This window comes from Maylandia zebra, linkage group LG8 (assembly GCF_041146795.1).
Source record: "Maylandia zebra isolate NMK-2024a linkage group LG8, Mzebra_GT3a, whole genome shotgun sequence".
Lineage (NCBI taxonomy): Eukaryota > Metazoa > Chordata > Actinopteri > Cichliformes > Cichlidae > Maylandia > Maylandia zebra.
This window is the reverse complement of record NC_135174.1, coordinates 19,739,953-19,762,819: the sequence shown is the minus strand read 5'-3', so window position 1 is coordinate 19,762,819 and position 22,867 is coordinate 19,739,953. Positions and strand designations below refer to the sequence as shown.

At 36.6% G+C, this 22,867-nt stretch overlaps 1 protein-coding gene and 1 long non-coding RNA gene across 2 annotated transcripts; one reads left to right on the top strand and one right to left on the bottom strand.

The window, feature by feature from the left end:
- The first annotated feature begins 4,284 nt into the window (after positions 1-4,284).
- On the top strand, positions 4,285-10,044 carry LOC143419970 (uncharacterized). Its single transcript, XR_013099996.1, has 3 exons — positions 4,285-4,540; positions 7,733-7,873; positions 9,928-10,044. It is a non-coding gene; the product is annotated as an uncharacterized LOC143419970 (long non-coding RNA).
- tbata (thymus, brain and testes associated) lies at positions 6,624-13,525 on the bottom strand. The gene is made up of 9 exons (XM_004561251.2): positions 13,488-13,525; positions 13,004-13,222; positions 9,905-10,069; positions 9,699-9,787; positions 9,293-9,442; positions 8,914-8,995; positions 7,681-7,846; positions 7,551-7,591; positions 6,624-6,957 (listed from the first exon to the last, which is right to left on the bottom strand). The coding sequence occupies exons 2-9, from the start codon at positions 13,194-13,196 to the stop codon at positions 6,869-6,871; spliced, it is 975 nt and encodes a 324-aa protein (XP_004561308.1). The 5' UTR covers positions 13,197-13,222; positions 13,488-13,525; the 3' UTR covers positions 6,624-6,868.
- Between the last annotated feature and the right edge of the window lie 9,342 nt (positions 13,526-22,867).

Sequence of the window (22,867 nt, the reverse complement as noted above, 5' to 3'; positions counted from 1 at the left end):
AGACTTAGAAAATTGTCTAATTTTGACACAACTTCTAAAAGTGAATAAAAAAAAAATAGAAATGGCATAAAATACTGTTTTGTAAGGAAAGTAATGAAGATGGAAAGAACTGCAGACCATTATTACCTGATCTGTTATGTTCACTGGTTCATCAGTCCAATTCAGTCTCTTAATAAATCAGGTTGAAGTCTTCCAAATGATCTCTTCTTATTGGGATTAAGTTGGCTCATGCAGTTAAAGTGCAAGTCCTTGGGGATAATTGGCAAGGCGTATAGCTATGGGATGCTTGAGAGGTGGTTTAAGTTTTAATGGACTAGAGAGAATGTAAAAAAAAAAAAAATCGAAGCTCACTTTGTCCAGAGCACTAAAATGTGTCCCTGAAACACAAGGATTATAGCTGCCTTGTAAGGACAAATGTCACGCTGATAAACCACAAGTGGTCCAATCAACAAAGATGATTTGAACATAATGGTATGCAAGAGGAGGTCACAAAAGTAGGGCAGCTTTTATCAACTTAATCCTCTCTCAACTTAACTAATGGTGCTGTTGATGGTTTTTGAATCCACAACTAGAACAACAATGGTGTTCATGACAGTGATGGGAGGAAAAATCTGCTCTCCAAAAAGATCTCCAACGCTTTCCGTGTCCACGAGATGGCGAGACCACTCCCTATGACATAAATTTCATCATCAGACAGTGACCCCAAAGGTTGGCGTGGAAGTTCCTGTGCCTGCCAGTTTTCTGTGACCACTAACCACCACGACTAGTCCACAAATAATTTACATTAAAATACATATTTTTAAGTGCAAAATGCAATTAACCATAACTATGCATGAGCACATGCAGTGGACTTGGCTTAAGTGATATGCAATATGAGATTATTTCATTTCATCATCATCACCATCATCGTTTATTTGTATAGCACTTTAAGAACACACCAGGCAGACCAAAGTGCTGAACAACACAGATCAAAACTACTAGCAAAATTAAAAATACAATAAAATTATTAAAAATACAATAAAATTAATAAGAAAGATGTCCGTTTCCTACAGAGTTAAAAGCAAATGCATTTGGAAAAAAGTGGGAACTTCATAATCTCATATTAGAGGGGGGCTGCATCTGTCTCTCATCTTATGATATGAGTTACACTGGTGAGGTCTCTGTGGATTCTGTGTGGATGTGTGTGAGTGAATTGCTTTCATATCTGTAAAATATTTGGCAGAAGGCCCAGTGCCTCCCTCTCTTCTCAATGCTGCCTTGCAGTGTTGCTGATAGAGCACCAGTAAACAGCTGCCTCTTATCACTCCAAGCCAACAGGTGTCCTTGTGAGAAGGATTCATGACGTAAATGCTGAACTTCTCCCGTTGACCAGGCCAGCAACCTCAAACTGCAGTCACACCGCCAGGGAAGAAACGTAAGGTATGTGGTTGTAAATTGCATGGATGACCTCCGAAAACATCCAAAAACTTTGTTTTCAAGATTGGCCTTCATCACAATTTGTGTGCTATGCCAGAAAACTATGTCATTCAGATACTTTTTGACCATGAAGCGATGCTCAAAGGTCTCTTTTGGCACAGTTTATTATTTTACACACGTATTTTCATGATAGATACATAAATGGTCAGTCTGCACATAAGACCTGTACTTACCAACCCAGTACTTTCAATCCTCAGGTCAAAGGGTTTTTTTGTTAGTTTTTTCTATTTTTTGTCTTGTCATGCATATTGAAGAACAAAGGTAAATTTTAGAAAACAGAACATTACGGCACAAAAACAGAAGCTTGATAAGAACAAAACAAGACTCACCAGTGGTAACTATGGCAACATATTGGTATGGCTTTATAGCAGTGATTTATGCATACATTAGTTGCACTGTTTATTTTGAAGCCTTTGTTCCACTTTCCTAGCTCTCGAATTTTAATATAATAAAAGGAAGCTGAAGTTAGATTTTCTGAGTGTCTTCTTACATTCATGTGTTCCATTTTTTGATCCCATTAGAATTGCTTTGAAATAATTTTGAAGCCACTGTTCTGCGTGGTTATGGCTGGTCTGTTTCAGTCAGGATACATCCACAAAGAGACACGTCTCCTTTTCATGAAACTCATATACAGTTAGGTTTTTTTTCTCTTTCATTTTTCCATTGTGCATCACTGCAGAAGATTTTGAAAATATTAGGCTGCGAACGAAGTGCGACTTCCAGCTTTAATAAGGGGTTTAACAAAGATTTTAAATGTACTTTTTAGGAATTACAAATGTTTTTATACACTGTCTTCCATTTTTAGAGGCTCCGAAACATTTGGACAAACTAATAATTTTTAACAGAAAAATTGTTCCTAATATTTATAACAAATTTAAGAGGAAAATACTTTGAAATACTTTGAAATCAGTGACTAAAATGTGGAACAAATACTGCGGTTCCTCCCTTGAGATACTCTGTTCAGTTTTGTCTTCAGTAACTGAAAACCAGCTTACATGGGTTGAAATTAGATAAACCGACTGTTCCACTCAAGAATATACCATATTCTATATAACATACCATTTCATTTACCTTGAGGAACATTTGGTTCGCTTTTGCAGTGTTTCCATTTGCACTGGGGAATGAGTGTATTCCACTACAGAATACATGCCCCAAAATGTATTTTGTAACGTATTCCATTATGTTACTCAATGAGAGTAACATATTCTGAATACTTTGGATTACTTAATATGCTATCATACTTTTTACAACTACATTAATGTACTATTGCTGTGTGATTTATTACTTTTACTGAAGGTTATTCGCCATAGCAATACCAACTAGATTTTTAAATCTTAATATAAAATGAGTAACAGTAGGGTAGACATTAGGTAAGGCTGCACTTTTTGCAGCGATCTCATATAGAAAACTATTCCGTGCGTATATAAAACAGGTCAGCGGCTCCGAACTGTAAAGGCATAAAACCCTAAAGGGACCTCTGGCTAATATATCGGGTTCGTGTCGGGCTTGTAGCCGAAAACTAGCTTTACTTTGTCTGGGTCAACTTTGCTAGCGAGAGACAGAGAGAGGTGTTGAAAGGCTGCTCCAAAGGAACTTGTTGTTTCGGAGGAAAACACGAACACAGCGTACAGTCGAGTCTTAATAGCTTACTTACAACTGGGCTCGTCAGGCACTCTTCTTGGCTGCAGTGGTTATTATTATATTTACATGCTTCCAGCATAGAGCTGCCACCCAGGCAAAAGAAAAATAGAAGAAAAAGTTTATTGTTCTAACAATATACGTTTCACATTTGAACAACATAATATCACATTATTACAATATACATAATTATCAAGTTCGTACAATATAAATATTATATTGTATATTGTATTATATAAGATACCACTTTAGCAATTTTTAAGCAATAAGTGTGATTGTACAGGATTTTGTTAGAGCCTTTCTTTTTCTGCCAAAAAGAGAATGCAAATATCCCAGCTGTTATTTTTGAATTTAAACATGCACTTAATCTCCAGCCTACTGCTGTCAATCATATGTAGCAAAAGATCAATATGGCTAAAAATTCAGCCAGGGACTTGGCCCCAGGAATGGCATTAAGGATTTTTAGTCAGGTTTAGACTGAAATATAACTCAATGACTATAGGGCAGGTTACTGAAAAATGTACAGTAATACAGATGTTGACTGAACTGACTTCTCCCTTTCAGCTGGCCAGCTTTTTTACTTACTCTGTAAAAAGAAATCTACAAATTGTTTTGGGAATTTATAATAAAAATATTATAAATGATCTTTTAATCTACTTGTGAATTTGTTGAACCTTATTTTAATGTGGCACTCGGTTTGGAGCAGAAAGTGACCATCCTCTGGAGCATAGTCAGAGACTCTGTAGAGATGAGCAATGTAATAAATCACTTTGACAGCATGCAAAAGTGTCCTTGAGTCTGTGTTTAGCAATAGTAGAAATTCTCAGCATGCTACATAATTTAAAGTGTTGATGCAGATTTATGTCACTGCTCGTGTCTCGTGTCTCTCCTTGTGTCTCCCCAGTCTGTAGTCTTATTCGTGTCTACATGTTCCATGTTGTCAAGCTTGTGTTGTCTTGTCAAAGTCCCATTTTGAAGAGTAGTGTTTCTATGTTCAGTGTGTTTAGTTTTACTTCCCTGTGGTGTCAGGTTCATTTGTATCAGCGGTGTTTCTCCAGGTGTTTCCACTTCCCTCATTACCCTCCTGTGTATTTAAGTCCTCTGTCTCCTTCTGTTCAGTGTTGCTTTATCTGTCCAACTTGCTTCATGTGACCTTAGGTCTCAGGATTTTCTTAGCTGCTGTTCAGGTTCATGTTTAGATTACTTCACGCTAAAGTTTTACATGTACCTGTTCAGCTTCATGTTCTCGTTTTTATGTTTAGTTTAGCTGTCCCCAGTTTAGTTTAGTTTTGGTTATGCCCCTGTTCGCCTTGTCTTGTTTTCTTTTCTTGTATTCAGCCTAATAAATGGCTCGGTTTGTGTTACACTTAGTTTTTCTTTCTTCCATGTCCACTTTGCAAACACACCGGCCGCCCGGCCGTAACAGGTAGGTTAAAAATTGGTCTTTTTAACCTACTATGTACTGAAACTGCAGGGGGGGTTTTGCTTTGTTTTTTGTTTTTATTTGAACTATTTGACCATCAAATTGTCACTACTTATTAATCAAGAGTTTTTAATCACTGTGACTTTACACTGAGCTGCAAACTGCTCTGGTGTGTTTGCAAAACACAATTATTTTTCTTCTGCCCCTTGGCTGCCTCCAAAAATTAATTTCTGAACGAAGGCAGTCCTGATGGAATCCAGTGTTAGTTCGTAACAGATGTGAGTTATTGCTGTTATTGAAGACCAAACTCTCACTTCAGGCGTACAGGGACCAAAAAACCTGTAATGTGCCCTATGCCTCCTACTCTTGAATCATCCTCACAAAGGTGACTTCTTGAAGTCTATACATCATATGGTTGAGCTAATTCTCACCTACCCCAGAGCATCCTTGAGAGGGTAAAGAGCTTTTCCAGTTTAACACAATCATGAAGGAAGCAACACTTTCATTCCTGAATCACAGTTTTGACAAACAGGCAGGCTAAACTTCAATAACTATGATCTCCCTAAGGTTGGAACACACTGTCTGCTCCTTATTGTTAAATATATAAATAGACATACACTCATCAGCCACTTTGTTAGGTTGGTCCACACTGGTCAGATAAGGTGTTAGTAATGCCATTGTCTTCGAGGATTAAATTAAAGGTTAAATCACATGTCGGAGTGACTTAATTACACAAATTGATCTTTGAAGTAATTCTGGAAGCAATATGAAACCTAAATTGAAAAAACATTTAATCTGTTAGCTGCATAAACTAAAAAAAAAAAAAAAGGCTTTGCAGGTGGGGGATCTATTTTCTTCTTTTCTTAACTTTTTGTTGTTGTTTTTTTCCCTGTGCTGTTACAGTTAGGTTTATAACAGATGAAAAACAAAATTAAGGCAACAGGGAGTACTTTGTTGGTTGCTAATGGTTTCAGAAAACATTATGAAAGATTTTATAATGGGCTTCATTACACACAAAAACTTGTAAACATGACAAAATGCAGGCATTCACCACACAGCGTCAATAATGCCTTAGGGGGCAATATTCTTGCGCATGTAGTGTTTGGTAGACACAAAGAAGAGAGAAAGCAGCGGCACTGAGCTGCAATGGTGAATGTGAAAACTCTGACTTCTTAGAGCTTCTGAAATTTACTTTCTTCAAAGTCCTTGGTTGAAAAGGAAAAGCATGGCATCTATGTTAGTTTTAAAAGAAGAGATATAGAAGAAAGGCTGGTTCAGGACAGAAAATCTTACATAGCATAAACTGTTAAAAGTATTCACTATCATATCTATATGTCATAATTTTTGTTGACCAGTTTATGACTCGATTGCCTTTTTTTTTTTTTTTGCTGCAAAAAAATAAAATAAAAACAGTTGATAGTTTTGTATATCACTTAAATGTATTGGCCTACACATTAGCGGATAATTTAAAAGGAATGCAGTACATTATGTAGCGTAATATATATTAAGGGCTAAAATTATGATAATAATGACTTAGTCATAGGAGTAGTTGTAAAAGATCTTTGCACATTAATGCAGCAATAAATATTTTGGTATATATAAAATTACAGGCACACTTATCAAATAGGTACTTTTATTTTTCATAAATGAACTGATTTATTCATGAGCTGTTGCTTGTTTCTTACTTCATCTGTTAAGCAGAACCTGACTCTGGCTTGATTTTCATTGTTTGTTTCTCTAACAGTCTTCATTGTTCTGCTCTTGATTCTCTTCCATGCTGCAGTAGAAATATATACAGTAAGATACTAAAATAAGACTGAAGCTTTTAGTATAAGTTAAAACTCACATTATTTTGTCTGGCCACTCCTATATGTTTATATGTTTTATATATAAAATCAGGATAGCTAGGGTAAGCTCTTTGACTTTTTTCAAAAAGAAGAAGATAATTTCTGCTATATCTCCATTTATCGAGGTTTGCCACCCTGCCAAAAGTAAACATAATTGTTATTCTTTACACAGACATTTCCTTTTTTATTGCTTTATTTGAAAAGTAAAATAGGAAAAACTGATCAAATCTTCAGATTACTAAATTTATATATATATTATTTATTAAATGTTGCTTCAATCAGTTTCTAACCATGATACCTTTGAAAGCTAATAAGCAATTATCTAACAGTATCCACAATTATTACACTGCACAATCACATCTACAGCATATAATCCTATTGATTAACAAATGAAAATAAAGATAAGCTAACTAGGTATTAGGCTACATTTCTCATAGCACAGAAATAATACAATATAGCTAGTTTCTAGGAAGATTATTGAGCTCTATGCATTATCCCCCTCCTGAAGTGAAGGAACCTGAACACTTTCGGCCTCTGAATGGACTGCCAGGACTTCTGCATCACCAATCCGCTCTGCAAAGAACACTCATGTCAGATTCATGCTAAGAGAGTAATTTTCCACATACTACAGATCCACATATCAAAAAAAGTGGAAACTCATTATGTTACACAGCTGTTTTCTGAATTTATTGGTTCTGACTCACAGCAGATTTTAAATTTGCTCTTATTTGAGCTGCTCAATATTAATATGAATAATTGGATCCCTTCTAAAATGCATTACTTATTTCCGCAAATGCCTTTCCGTTAGTTCTGCTTTAAATAGGGCATTATTTTTTAACTTTCACAAAAAGGAATCATTTAAAGAAGCCTAAGTCAATCAAGACAAAATCACTGGAGGAAAAGGAGCATTTATAAGAAGAGGCTGGCTGAGGATGTCAGTCCAAAAAACTCATGCCAGCAAAAGAAGCTCAGAGAAGAGCTGCCATTCAAGCCAAGGACAGACATAAACAGTGTGGCTTAGGGTGGCTTTGTAAAATGTAAAGGCCAAGCTGTATATTAAATATACTCCGAAAGACAAGAAAAATTAAACTGTGCAAAACTTTACATGTTAAAATCATTTTTAAAAATACATACGTAACAGAGAAAGTCAAGCATAATCAAATTACCTGGTTTTTCATCAATGGCAGTTTGATTGACTTGGTGTGAACTGTGGAAGTGAATAAACAAGATTAAAACACATTTAGCTTGAAACATTTCTGTGCCAAAAAAGGGCAAAATCTGACACTTCACTCTAACCTCCTCCTGTGTGGTTTTCCCCATGGCTTCTCAAATGATGCTGCATACACAGACGGAGACGCTCCTGGATGAAACGGCTGTAGCTGCTGGAAGTTCCGCTGGTTATGGACAGAGAGGTCGACACCGTCCAGAGCTTGTCTGATCATCCCCATCACCAGATCTTTTTCTGCAGTTGATCAACAGTACAACAAGAGTAAAAACAAAATTTAAATATTTACCGTAAAAGTGAATTAAGGTAATTCTATAACCATTATTTTTGTGCTGTCTCCTGCCCCACCCTGAGCCTGGTTCTGTCTGAGGTTTCTTCCTGTTTAAAGGGAGTTTTCTCCTTCCCATTGTGGCCAAGTGCTTACTCACACGAGGTCGTCTAATTGTTGGGGTTTTCTCTTCATTATTGTATGGTCCTTACCATATAATATAAAATTCCTTGGGGCAATTATTGTTGTGATGTAACACTATATCAAAAAAAGTAAATTGAATCGAAGAAAAACAATGTATGTACCTTTAAGCACCAGGTGGTTCTGTGTTACAATCTTTTTCAACGGCATTTGAAAGGTTTTTAAAGCTGATCATCAGGCTGGATCATGTGACTCTAAACAATCCCTTTGCTATGCTGCAATAGCCCTAGTCCACCAGAGAGGCTTCCAAAAGTACACTGAGCATTTCTTCCCAACTAACTTTCCCTCCACTACTGTATTTAAACATTAGTAATTATTCATCTCTAGCTCTCCTACAGTGTGTCTGTCATCCTGTCTCTCTCTGCTCTCTTTCCCCTCACCCCCCACCGGTCACAGTGGATGGCAGCCCCTCCCTTGATCTCGTTCTGTCAGAAGTATATTCCTGTTAAAACAAGCTTTTTGCCCCTCTCATCAAGTAAATGCTCATAGAGGGTCATGTGATTATTGAAATTATTGGAGTACAGCAGTTTGTGAAATATTCAGACCAGCCCGTCTGGCACCAACAACCATACCATGTTCAATGTCAAATAAATTGCCCAACTCTGATGATGAGATATTGGCATTACTAAGCAGTTAAAAGAGCAACCTAAAAAAGTGGCCAGTGTGCATAGAAAAAATCCAAAGTGACAAATTAATTGCTAAAAAAGTAGGAGGGGGATGCAGTGCCAGACTCTTGAAAGTGCATGTATTAGGAAATGGTTTAAAGAACGCTTATTTATAACTGGAAATGGTAGTGTGCATATCTCTGCTGTGTGTGTGGAATGAGGATTTTTACCTCTTTGGCCTGAAAGAAGAAGCCACTGCTGCACTGTGGAGAGAGAGTCTGTCTGCAGGATCTGACAAAGTATCTCCAAAACCTGACAAGAAAGCGACAGACCGTCACAACAGTAGCTCAGAGATCACATGAAGTTTTATTGAACTTATTAGTGAACTTCTCAAGAAACTTGGTGACAGTGTTTTGCCAGAGGATATTTTTCAGATATCTAATTAAGTGGAACTTTGACCAAAAGCTGTACCCTCTGTGATGTTGGATCTTGCCTTTTTAACCCTTTTTGTTTGTTTGTTTGTTTGTTTGTTTGTTTGTTTGTTTGTTTTAACCCAAAAACACCTCATATTATACAGTACAACTCAGGATCAGTTAACCAGTATTTTACCATAAGTTCTTGATCATGGAAGGGTTGAGGATGGCTCATGCGCTGGTATTGAGATTTGCACAGGTAGGACTTGGAGGATGGAGGAATAAGTCTGCCAGTCTGAGCTGAATATTGAGTCTTTCGTCGGACAAACTTTTCCTCTGGTTGTTCCTGCAGTACATGGATACATTTTTCCAGTATGAAATCTTCTTGAGTTAGAAAGAAACTGAAGAACTCTACAAAATTAACTTAAATTAGAAAATATGTAAAAAATAATGTAAAAATGTGAAGGTATTAATAAGTATACTGTCACATCCAATCTCTAAATTCCCTTTACCATCAGGCACTGGATAGCCATAATCAAACAAAGGATTTTTTACTGTGTGTCAAGTACTGTAAAAATACATGAGAATTCAATTATTAATACCTCTCTTTTGTTCTTTTGTGTTTGGGAAGTTAGACTGATTTTTGCAGCCATTTCTTTGAGTTCATCTCTCCAGGCATCTGACAATAGTGCTGTGAAAAAAGAAACAATTACAAAACGATTAAAGCCATTACTCAAAATTGGCTTCTTTGGGGGCCATTAGAAAAGACATAAAGACATTTAGGTGTCATATATGTTAGTAGACATACCTGATTTAGTTTTGTCTCCGCAGACTCCATAAAGATTTTGAGCAAGCTGAAAAGCTGGCTCTGCTGCTTTCCTGTTTATGTGGCTCTTGAGAAGTGGATGAGGAAATAACGACGACGTGACACACCAATCATCTCTTACCATGCAAATTGGTCTGCCTGTGAATCCTGTGGGAATGAGAAATGCTCAGTATTCACCCTGCTCACAGAAAAGTGCTTTAGAGGCACAAATCCATCGAAGCAGTACAATTTAAAAAAAAAACTGGAGCCAGCAGAATCCCTGCTGAGAATAAACGTGATGAGTTCATGGGAACCTCAGGGATGTAACCTTCTTTTCTACCAGTAGTGCAGTAAATTTGTCTATTCATGTTACATATTAGCATTCCAGGTGCCCAAACAGCTGCTTGAAATATTTCATATAGAGCAGGTTGTGAAAGAAGGAAGACTTCAAGAATGAAGACCTTGTTAATGGCTTTAGCTCATATATTAACTTTAATTAGCTCTGACAGGTAATCACCTCGAGTCAGAATTAATTAGTACGCAAACAGATTGTTATTCAGTGTGTCCCAGGTAGATTAGATAATAACCTCTAAATTAATGCAGCAAAGAGACTTTGCAGTCTCAAGTTGAAAAGCATTTGGTAATGACAAAGCGAAAATGCTAATTGAGGACAGCAGGATAAGATGTTAACAAAACATTTAAAGGTTTGTAGGAGATACACTCTAAAAACGCTGATGTACTATAGCTAACTTGCAAGACACAAAAAATATCATTTGGTATAGTTTTGTTTGTTTTAATCATATTACATTTGTATTTATGATGCAACTAAATTTTACTTATGAACACGAGCTTATGAAAGAGCCTCACAAACCACTACACACTTCTAACATGTTGTGGGAGAAGTTTGCCTTCAGCACTTTCTGCCAGGCTTTCTAACACATGGTAGACATGGGAAAGGGTTTTACTGAACCTAAATTTGGATGTGTTTTTTTTTTCTTTTTCCCAAACCTAACAACCTGGATCAAAGTGGAAAAAGATGAAAATAATAAGCCAGCACTGACTTTAGTTAACAAATACAAACTCCAGTCTCCTGGGTGAAAATATCTTTGAGCAATTATTCCAGCACAGTCTCCTACCTTCATAGACTTTATTACTCCTTACTTTAACTGAATTTCAGTGATGGATGGATACTTTCTTGGACACACTTAATTTGATTCAGTTAAACAGTTATTCAGTTATTTGCTATGATTTCTTCAATAAGTTGTTTACTTCTTGTTTGCATAAACAGTGCAAAGCATTACGCTAAATATCACTGACAAATTATATATAGTGTGTCCAATTATCAGGGCAGCTTTAATAAAAGCTGCCTCTCAATGGAAACAAATTTAAAGATAGATAGATAGATAGATAGATAGATAGATAGATAGATAGATAGATAGATAGATAGATAGATAGATAGATAGAATTCAGTTTTATTTATATGGATCACAACAACAGTCCCATTAGGGCTCTTTACTTTGCAATGGAAAGACCTGACAAAAATACACACTGTGCCATAAAAGGCATTTACACCTATGTATGCTAAAAGTGGCAAGTCAATTGTCCATTGTCTAATTGTCCACTGACTCATCAACCAGATACTGTCCACTCCAATAATGAAAACATGGCATGCAAAATTTGAATATACGGTGCACCCATGCACAGTTGTGGTCAGATTACATCCACTGATCACAGGCATAAATTGGTAAGTTTGGACTTTAAGTGATTTCTTTGAATCATTCATTCGGGGTGAAATGATTGCACAACATACATATTTGATAATGTTAATAAACTTGAATTAAGTGCACAAAAATCTGGATGATTAAATGTCTAAATTAAATGTTTAAATGCTTAGGGACATTTAACCAGATATAATGAACAAATCATTAAAAGTCGAAACTTACCACAACATTACGTAATAAGTTTGTATAACATTTTGAGCAGTACCGCAGTACAAAACGCCTAATTACCTATGCTTAACAGCAACATGCACCTACAAAAATGCATATATAAAATGGCATGTAGGTAATTTTGTAGACTGGACTAATTCACATGAGGTCCCTTATGTACATTTATACACTAAGTTATCCTATATTAAAATTTTGATATAGTCGCTAAACACAAATAATACTGACATGGGAAAACAATCACAATTTGACATTGTTACATCAAAAACTTGTATATTCCATATTTGTTAAATTATTTTATTATTATTGTGATTGTCTTTCACAGTCACGCCCAACCCATCCTCTCTTGCAGTGGTGGGTGTGGCTTAGAAAATCCCAGACAGGCACCCCTGTGTTCCATCCATCCTGTTGGATGCTGCTGTAAGACATACCCACAGACCAGCCTGACCCACTCTTCCCCACCTGACATAACCACTTACCTGCCAGCCTGTCTGACCCACTCTCACCCCACTTGCCAAAGTCACTTACCTTCATAGAGCATTAAAGCGAAGCTCTTAGGAAAGGAGACGAGCCAATTCTGTTTTATAGAGACTTACCTCAACAGCTCTGGCCAAGGAAAAAGAGACACAACTATTTGATAAATGCTGAAGTCATTTACCAGGGCCTGTGTTTGGTTCCTGCTGAACAACTGCTAATAGATTCAAAGACTCCATGTTTTACTGAAGTACCTTGTTGTCATTTTTATTTCAGAATACTTAGCATGAATACTTAATATTTAATTACAATTAAATGATTTTATCATAAGGTGTTTAACTGTTTTAAGTCCATAAATACTAAATCACCTGCAATTTAGTCTGTTGGCAGGTGATTGCAAGGCAACAACATAAATACAACATAATATGAGACATACATAAGAACCTTCAAGAAACTGAGCTGCATCAGGCCCAGTTTTAGCTGAGATTTTTGTGTGTTACAGTTAGATCATTTGAATCAAGATGGGAGCTAGAGTATTGTCTTATGTTTATTTCTTAAAGATGCTTCTTATTTATAGCACCTCAAACACACATGTAAAAAAAACATATCTTGGGCTTTATTTAAAAATAATACATTTAATAAAATAAATAGATATCTTCCGCTTGCCCAGCTGTTTGCTCACCTTGAATATGTCTCATCCTGTGTGGATGAGGGTTGTGCCGGGAGAAGAATGAGTGGTGACTCAAGGCACCAAAACATGGACTGCTTTTTGTAAGCATATTGGTAAATTCAGGAGTGAATGGGAAATGGTTAATCTGAGCGAATTTCCCTTCAGCTGTCATCCCCCTCGATTCCAGGCTGTGTGCTCTCGACATGTCTGGGCTGAAAGCTTTGTCTCAGTCTGTATGAATGAAGGAACAGTTGTTGAGTTAAGTCCTATTTTGAAATAAGGTGACAGAATGTCAAAACCCCAGCATTCAAAACTACTTTGATTGCAAAGTTATGAACATACATGCTAAACATAAATAAATAAATAAACAAAAATCAAGAACTAAGACCATTAGAACCCAAACTTTCCTTTGAAACCCACCTCCCACGCCCTTAAATGTATAACATGAAAATAATTACAACTTTAGCCAGAAAATTGCTCAGAAGAAGCACCCTACCTCTGAAAACAGGCACCAGCTTACAGCCTAAGGTCTGCAGTGCTATGTGGTGTTTTTGTTGCCAAGAAACCTAAACTAAACAAAGGTGTCTGAGCACTGCGACACTGAGCCACTTCATTCAGACACCGTTTTCATATGCAAAGCAGAATATATTCATGCTATTCTGCAGTGATTTATGCAAATCTCAAAGAAAAAAAAGAAAAAAAAAGCACCGCTTAGTTTTTACCACAAAATTGAATTTACTTTCCTACCTTTGACTGTTTTAATGTGGTCTTGCTGTATTGTTCTAGCAAAAAAAAACTATTCGCTTTAGATTCAGATTGCGACGTATACAACCTTCTCAACACTCGTAAATAAAGAACTGCAAGCCAAGGGTCATGTGACCAGATGTAGGCGCAGCAGGAAATCTGACTGCAGGACTATTACTAAAACTAAAACTCTTAGTTTTGCAAATGGAACAATAGCAACTTGTTACATGACAGTTACATTAAAGATCCAACATGAAAGACAAACCACTTGCATTTCTTTAAGTTAAATTATCTTTCATTTCTCTAATAATATTTTATTAGCAGTTCTACTGCACAGTTCTCCCCTGCAGGCAAATCTGTTGCATCTAATAAGACGAGCATCAGATTATTTTACAGTAGCTAGAGAGGCATCCCATGGGCACTGCTTATTGCCAATATTAGACGGCTATGAGAGTTTTCAGCAATCAGTCCCTCCTAAAATCTTGCATTTTTGTTTTATTTCTTGGAAAATAAAACTCATTCTCAGCCAGTGCGGTCTATTAGTGCTGAACATCTTGCATAGCCATAAATAATTAGCAGCCTTCTTTTAAATTCACAGTCTCTTGTATATATGACACGTTTTTTAGAGGTAGAAGTAAGGTAGAGTGAACCTCAAGGCAATACACAATGTGCACAATGCTTATTATTCCTTCCTCTTGTTGTTTGTAGGTGAGGTCATAGCTCTGTGTGCTTTGCTTTGTATCAGCTTAATTTAAACTACTTAGGTGAATATATTGTCAGGTCTTGAGAATGATCCATCAATGGAGTAGTCATTTTGCAGCCTCACTTTTCAATAAACAGTGATATAACCCAATCCATATCTCAACTGTCAGTGCAAACTGTATTTGGATACGCTTCACTGAACACAGACAATGTGTAGGGGTATTCAGAAACATTAGTGATTCATACCACTGCAAGAACTTTAAGAGAAATACAGCAACCTTTTATTCTCGCCAGGTTACACAGGGCAGCATTTCAACAAAGGCAGTTGAAAATATGTCTAAGCTTCTTCCTGGACTCAGGGTCAACCACATGATCCAGAAGCAGGGTCAAGGTGCTGTTTGATGTCCTTTTCAAGATTGAGTTAGATAAAATAGAATAGGAAGGATACAGAGAGTGTAGGACGTTTTCACAGTAAAGCAGGTGTGAACCTTGATCAAGCGATCCTCATTTATTTAGAATATAAGGCAAAAGACAAATAGTGAATGAGTATGCTTTTCATACACAATGGAAATGTTTTTATATTGACCATATTTATTTATATTACCACTTATATCCTAGCAGTATTTAGGTCACCAGTTGACAGCAGAAATGGCCTGCACGCGTGCATACAGACATATTGATTCTCTGGAGCATTTAATGATATTATGTGTTGCAGATGAGAAAACCATTTGCAATTTTAGATTGACTTACTGTTAAAATGCAGAAACATTCGTCTTTCAGATGGGTGTGTTCATGTTCATGTTACAAACCTAATTCATGTTACGGGAATGTTACCGATCTATATTGTGTTGTGTTATAATGAATGATTTATTTTTGGTTCCTATTACTGTTGCTTTAGTATAAGCTGCATTTTACTGCCAGATTAAGTTAAAGTGCTTTGAACTTAATCTGGCAATAAATTTTTTTAGACTACCTGTTATAAAAACAAGAAAACACCAGTTTTTTTTTAGAAAGCATTCATGAGAATTGTTTAAAACCGAAAACTATTCTTAGTTATCAGACAAATAAGAAAACAAATTTACTTTTTTATGCACAAATTTGAGCTGGCCCACTGAATTTCTGTGAGAAGTCAGAAATTAATCGAGCATAACATTCAACCACTAAAACATTCTTTTATGTTGAGGAATGCCAGTAAAAATGCAAGTAAATAACTGTAATTTGGCACAGCTTGAACATACAGTTGCAGTAACTATTATAGAAACATTAAAAATTTAATTTATTAATTAATTAAAAAATTATATGGCCAACTTATGGCTGAGTATAACAAAAATGTAATCCCAAATAAAATGTCCACCACTGCAACAAATCACTCAGCACAATGCGACACATCACTGCTGTCTAATGTATAGGTTTTGTGTTTGCTTTCTGTCAGATAGAGATGCAGTTCTATGGGTTAATCTCCTGTCTGGTTGGTGGATGGAACTTAATAAAAACTAGATATCCCTCTCTGAAGGTAAGGGCATTCATCATCACAGGCCTCCAATACTTGCTGAGACATCTTTTTTTTATGTAAGTCTGTCCTTGAAATAGTTGAACGAGGGTGTACACCAAACTAGGACTCAAAAATCTAATCAGAAATCTCATTTCTATCGGTGGGTAAAAAGAGTTTATGGTTAACTTCGTGGCGTGAATCCCCAACTGCATGCCTGCATGCTTTGGCTGCCATAAAGAAATATTGCGTAGAGTAATTTACAGTTTCTTACAGTCGCTAACAAGCGTTTGTCCAAACAGTTGTCACATTTGCAAAACTCTAAACACAATTAGCACAGCATCGGTCTGTTGTGGCCATACCAGTCACACATTTCATGTCGTGTTCACCCAATATGCAGTCAGTGAACACATTTCCACAATGCTTACATTTTCTTAACAGACAAGCTATACCTCCCAACAAAATCATGAACTGTTTTTGTAGTATCTACGAATGTTAACACACAACATCCCACAATAGCAAAAACAATATCCCAAACCTTAGATACAGTATAAAAACCTCTGCTTCTGCAATGATATGTCGGTGGATCCGACATACCAGGCGGTTTTATCCCAGGTGCATCGACTTGGATAACATCAGATGTGATGTTGATGAAAACATGTGGCCTAACCCTGAAGATCGCAGAGATTAGATGCAAATCTTTTGCCTTTTTATAGCCCCCCTCCCCCTCCCCCCCTTTTTATCTTGGCTTTTTGCTGTTGTTTTTTTGTTCAGAATGCTCTTGTGTGTTTCATGGATATTTTGTTCACTGTAAGCAATACTGTAAAACTTTCTCTGTCCTATCATACCGTGTTTCTACTGTACCTCCTGTGGTAAACAGTAAAGAAACAAAAACTTGTTTGCTTTTTACTGGAATGCTTTTGAATGTGAACATTACTGTACATGTGGACATACAGTTACCAACCAAGACATTTCTGGTGTCAAAATGGTGGATTGCATGTTTCGCATGCAAATACCTGTGAAACTGAAACATAAAAGTCTATGCAGTTTTTGTAATGTCAATGATAGCCAGTATTTTGAAACCTGGTGTACTTTGATTGACTGCATGTACCTTGTGAAGTGAAAACAAGTGTTATTCTTTGACAGACTAATTTCATTTTGAGTCAGATTTATAGTGTTTTTGTACAGTTAGTGTGTGCAGAGAACGATGTGTTCTAATTTTGAAATGAGGAGTTAGTATATATTTAACAAAGTGTATTTTTGGGAAGGATATTATCCATTTGGCCAATTGTGTTTTGTAGGTGTGGGTCTGTGTTAAGAGTTTAGAAAAGGTATCTGAAGTATGGATAGGCGCTTGTTAGCGACTGTAAAAAACTGTAAATAAGCACGTAGTACAAAAATGCTAATGTTAAAGAGTTAAGCTGACATAGGGTAATATACAGCATGTCAAAGTTAATGACACTCTATTAATAACTGACAGTACATTTCACCTAAAACCACCAACCTCATTATGACATTAGATGAAATACATTGGATTGCATAAGCCATTAGGACCTATCGTCCAGGAACTATGAAAGTCTGGTGAAACTTTTAGTGTAGTCGGAAAAATGTGGCTGATATTCTAGAATTCTAGAAAAAAAAAATTAACACGAGGTCTTGCAGAATAATCTAAAATAAAATTCCTGGTGACAGTGTGATTATTACGATCATTAGTTGTAAAAAGACACAGCTGGTGACACATGTCAAAGATGCAGCAGTTCCTGCCTGCAGTTTTTCCACTAACAAGACTAATGAGTAAAGTTAACAGTGACAAGGATGGAACTTAATAAGGAATGTGGAAGGAAGGAGTTGATCTTTTTCAAAGTGGAAAAGGTAAACAATTTTTCTAAAGAGACGTCTTGGGATACTGTACTTCAAATATAAAGAGTCCCAGGTATAGATTCATAGATTGAATTTTTTATTTCTTTTTTTTTTGTTTTTGGCTGATTTGCAAACTATGCAGTATTTTATTGCATGTACTAACTTTATGCAGTACTGTGAGCAAATATTTCCCCCTTCCTGATTTGGTTTTCTTTCTGTCGGATGAAATTCCTCCAAAGCAAAATTAGACTTATCACACACACTTTACTCCTACCAACGGTGTCACAACCAGTTATGACATTTAGGGGGCAATTTTTTTTCCCTTAATAAATGACTCAGGAAACTCAGGAAAGGGAGCAAATCCTTTTTTTTTACAGAACTGTAGAGAGACATCAATCATCATCTGGTTGGTAAAGTCGTCAAGAGAGCTCAAAGTTATTTTTACATAAATATTCAACAAGTCAGTTAAAAATCCAGTCAGACAAGATTAGAAATGAATCATTAATCAGTATTTGTTTAATCCCTGTCTGGTTTGAATAGGACAGTTGTGTTTTTCTACTGAACCTTGAAAGATAACTGTTGTGGTTAGGCGTAGCTTTGGGTCACGTGGTGTTGGTAATAGTGATAGTGGTTGCTATATCACCTGTTCACGTCCCGAGGGAATTTTTGTGAATTAGTGGGTGATGGGGGTGTTACACACTAAGATAACACAGACTTTCAAAGTAAAACAGGAAACACATAACAGTCACGCCAAAACAAAACGCCTAAAACAATACACTGCCAACGCCGAACCGTAACAGGGGGAAGTCGAGTTTTGCTGACCGCTCAAGCTTAGAATGTTTTTGATCACTGTTTTTCTACGGATTTTAAGGATTTGATAACACATAAAGGAGTTTAAACCTGGAACTTTGACTTACGTTTTAAACAGCGGGCGCGTCAACATTATTCCCCTATTCAACTGCTCGGCGACTCAAAGGCTTGACAGTCGCCAATAATAATTTAAAAATCAGTCTGCATTTTATCATCTCCTCATAAGGGCCCAATATTGTCTAGACTAAACACGAAATACTTCTAAATATGTCTTTCTTTTAAACTGCAAAAATAAGTGAAGGGGGGAAATTATATGTTTTCTCTACTTCAGCTGATTCATTTCACCTTGGTAGAAATTTGTCTTGTCCATCTCTGTCCAACTGTGTTTTTATACTGACCTCTTAACCAACAGCGGGTGTAGTCATTTTCTGTTGACCTGCACTTGTAGGTGTGCCGGCAGAGGAAAAACATCACATGTAAGAACTAATATGAGTGTTAGCATTTTTGTTGAAAATGTGAAGAAAAATTACACTGATCTCCTTCTATTTGATCTCCTAGATGATCGTTTCTGTAGCCCTTCCTTTCTTCTATTCACACACCTGTAACTCGTGGATGTTTTGTGCCATGCACCGTCATACCCAAAGACTCAGAATATCTATTTTTGCACCTCTTGTTTACAGTATGCTGTGCATCAAAATCTAATTTTCTAAAATTACCTTTTCTCCTGTGCCTTCAGTTAAACAAATTAAGTTGCTGTCCTCAGTGAATGATTTTTTTTCACTTGCATATATATTCACTTGTCAGATACACCTGATCTACTGAACTACTCATTAAGCATCTTATCAGCCAATCACACTGCAGCAATTCAATGTATTTAGGCATGTAGACATTGTCAAGATGACCTGCTGAAGTTCAAACCGAGCATCAGAATGTGGAAGAAAGCAATTTAAGTGACTTTGAACATGGATGTCTGTACCATACAAACTGGTCTGAATATTTCAGAAACTGCTGATTTACTGGGGTTTTCCCAGACGGTTGACTCTGGGCCAAAGCTCAGATGAGTGTGGACAGACTGCTTGGGGCTGATAGGAAGTCATCAGTAACTCAAACAACCACTCGTTATAACCAAAGTATGCAAATGAGCATCAAATGAATGCACAACTCATTCAACCTTGAAGCAGATAAGCTACAACAGCAGAAGAAGAGAAAGAACTGACCCAGCAGCATCAAGTTTGAGGAGATCAATAGTTTCTTCCTCCTCTCTCCACCTTTCTTTCACCCCATCCTTCTTCTTGGGACGTTTTTTTTTTTTAAACTCTAATCTAAATACATGTACTGAAATACACAAATAAAATTGCCATAACTTGACCTCATGTTGCCTGCTTCTTTTCTTGTGTGTCTGTGGATGTAAAACAGTAACACACTTTCTGCTCTGTGTCTTTAATTGTAAATAAATGCTATTGTTTTCATTTTAAAATGCAGTGCAAAAAACTTCTGCTCTAAATCTAGAATCATAAATAAATCAGTACACAGCTGTTTCACACCTTAAGGTTCACACTCCCTTGCTACCTACCAGAGTCCTCGAAGAGACAAAAGATTCTTCCTGTGGAGCTGTCTGCTTCCCCCAACTTCCTTACTAGACCCCCACCATTTGTCTTACTGTATGAGTGTGAGACATGTTAAAATCCAGTGGCACCAAGGTATCATACAATAAAATAATGTGATTAACCATGACAATGAGTGAACTACCCTTGTCAGATCTTAGCACAATAGCTCACAGGATGAGCATAAAAGGATGTACAGCTGACAAGTCTGCACCGACTGTGTGATGAAAGGGAGAAAATTTCAAAAGCAATGAAATTTGAAAGTGTAATGTAAAAAACGACTTGATGAGAATTTAGATAAGATGCAGTGTTTTCAGGTTTCATGCATTTAATAAGCTGTCTAATCAATTCTACTCATTTTTCCAGAAAATGTAATTTATTCATTTTTTATTTAATGAACACAACAGAAACTCAGAGAGTTCCTTGATCATCAAAGTAGCAAAAGCCCGCTGAGCTAGTTCCTGCAAATGTTGTTGTAGGAAGTTTGCAATGCCAAACAAAAAACTTTAAAGGTCTTCACCCTGGAAATAAGACAAATAAGACAGGACGCAACAGGCAACCAGTGTCCGATAAATACCCTGTTCACAGTGAAGCTTTTAAGTAAAGCTAATCTAAGAATGTGTTAGTAGTATGAATTCTGTGTGTGTCAGTCTACAAAAATAACAAAAGTACTGAGTGGTGTTCCCTGAGGAGACTAAGCTTACTAGTGAAACTAAAAATGGTGTTAGATGAAACAAATAAGAACCAAAAAATTTCATTTCAGTTCATTTAAAGCTAATTTAATAAGAGAAACGTGTGAGCAGATCAGAGTAATGCCAGAGAAAAAGTCATCAAGTGATTAGATGACATTGTCTTGAAACCACAAAGATCTGTAAAAAAAGAAAATTGCATCCATCCATCAACAAAATCCATCTAGAATTTCAGGGATATTTCAATGTGGACAAAAGTATTGCATTAAAGTATACTAGTTTCCTGGCAGCTGATTGTGTTTTAGTTTTAAAAAAAAATCTTTACATTACAATTCCCTATTTCTTTTTCAGCACCAAAAAAGTCAGATAAGATTTCCAGGTTTTACTGAGAATGATCCAGTAGAAGAGTGAAGGATGGTATTTATCTTTGAAGTGGATCATTTAAACTGAGGGGGGTTGGGGACAATCAGAGAAAGCTGTGCAGGGGATGCAGGCAAGCAGGCAGACGACAGAAGAGTTGTACCAAGGTTGATCTAACCACAAGAGATTCAAAATAGCTAAGTTGTTTTTTTTTAATGAAAAAACTTTAACCACACTTAAATTACGAACCGAATTTCAAATAAAATGTTGTGAAGCTGTGTAAAATACGAATTAAATGAATGGAATAAATTGCAAATCTCATAAAGCCAAATTACAATGAAACATAGAAAACATATCAAATCTTATCCAATCAGAGATTTGAAAGTTTATTTAAGTAAAGCAAAAAGTTAAAAAAATTTTAAAAAACACACTAGCATCCCCACAACAACAGTGGATGTGGACTTTTGCTGCAATTCCCAGCTCCTCAGCAGGAAACAGAGGCAGCCAAGAAAGCATTAAAAAAAGACACAAGTGGCTGAGCTGGACAGTGAGTTATGACAATGTTGGCTCAAGGAAGGTGGGAAAGGCTTGTTACGGTCAATCACAGAAGTACAGCCCCAGAATTTAGATTTTCTTGGCATGTGGTCTTAGCATGTTTAGAAAATCTGTCAACAATGGCGCGTATGATTGGTTAGTGTCACAGGGGGGCAAACCGCTGACAGAACAATGAGCACTATGTGACCACGGTAGATCAAGGTTGGGAAAAGGCGTAACAGGCATGCAGGATTAATATAACAACTTTTGCACAAAATGAACAAGGAATGTTTGCTTTCACTTACCTGCCTCTATTCCATTTCATCGCTTTTACCTTCCCACATTGTTTAATTCATCACTCTGGTCGACTAGTTTTCTTGCCTATCATCTGAGAGTCAATCGGTCTCTGTTCTCTGTGCTGTTCTGTCACTTTGGATTTTAGTGTCTCATTCCTGTGAACCGCCTCCCAATCTGGTTGCTTAGAGTTTTCTACCCGTTTCATCACCACCCCATGTTTTACTTCCTACTGCTGTCGGGATTCTCTATTCTGCTTCATCAGTGTCTAGTTGCCAAATAATTTATTGTAATAAATTTAGTTCAGTTCTTTTAAACAATCTCTTCTTACTGTGTTTATGTTTTTCTGTGGCATTATTGGATGGTGGAGATTATAAAAGGCAGAGTTACACTATGCTGTGAAGTTTGTGAAGCTCTGCCCTTACTTTAAACACCCAGGGACAGTAGATGGGCAAGAAAGGAACTCTGTAAAAGCAAAAGCACAGATTGCAAACAGACAGCTCTGTCAGTGGTCTTTGAAAGTCTTTGATTCCTAGAGACCAGTCATCTTGATAACCCTTATGTATTTTCTGCATTTTCGAACTTTGTGTTCAAGGTTGTAAAAAAGATTGTTATTAAAGATAAACGTGTACTTCTAGGAAATGCGTGTAAAGCATGAGGTATTTTTCACCATCACAACAAAACAAGACAAATGTAATATTTGTATGCATTGATCACTTGAACCAAGACCCTGATCTCAAGGCTGTTTCTTTACAAATTAAAGAAGGAGCTCAGGTAAGGCATTTTTATA

Coding starts and splice junctions, on each gene's coding strand:
- tbata (XM_004561251.2), bottom strand. CDS start 13,196: ATGTCGAGAGCACACAGCCTGGAATCGAGGGGGATGACAGCTGAAGGG. Junction 9,788..9,904: donor CGGAGACAAAACTAAATCAG/GTATGTCTACTA, acceptor CTTTTTTCACAG/CACTATTGTCAGATGCCTGG. Junction 7,847..8,913: donor TCTTCTTTCAGGCCAAAGAG/GTAAAAATCCTC, acceptor GATCAACTGCAG/AAAAAGATCTGGTGATGGGG.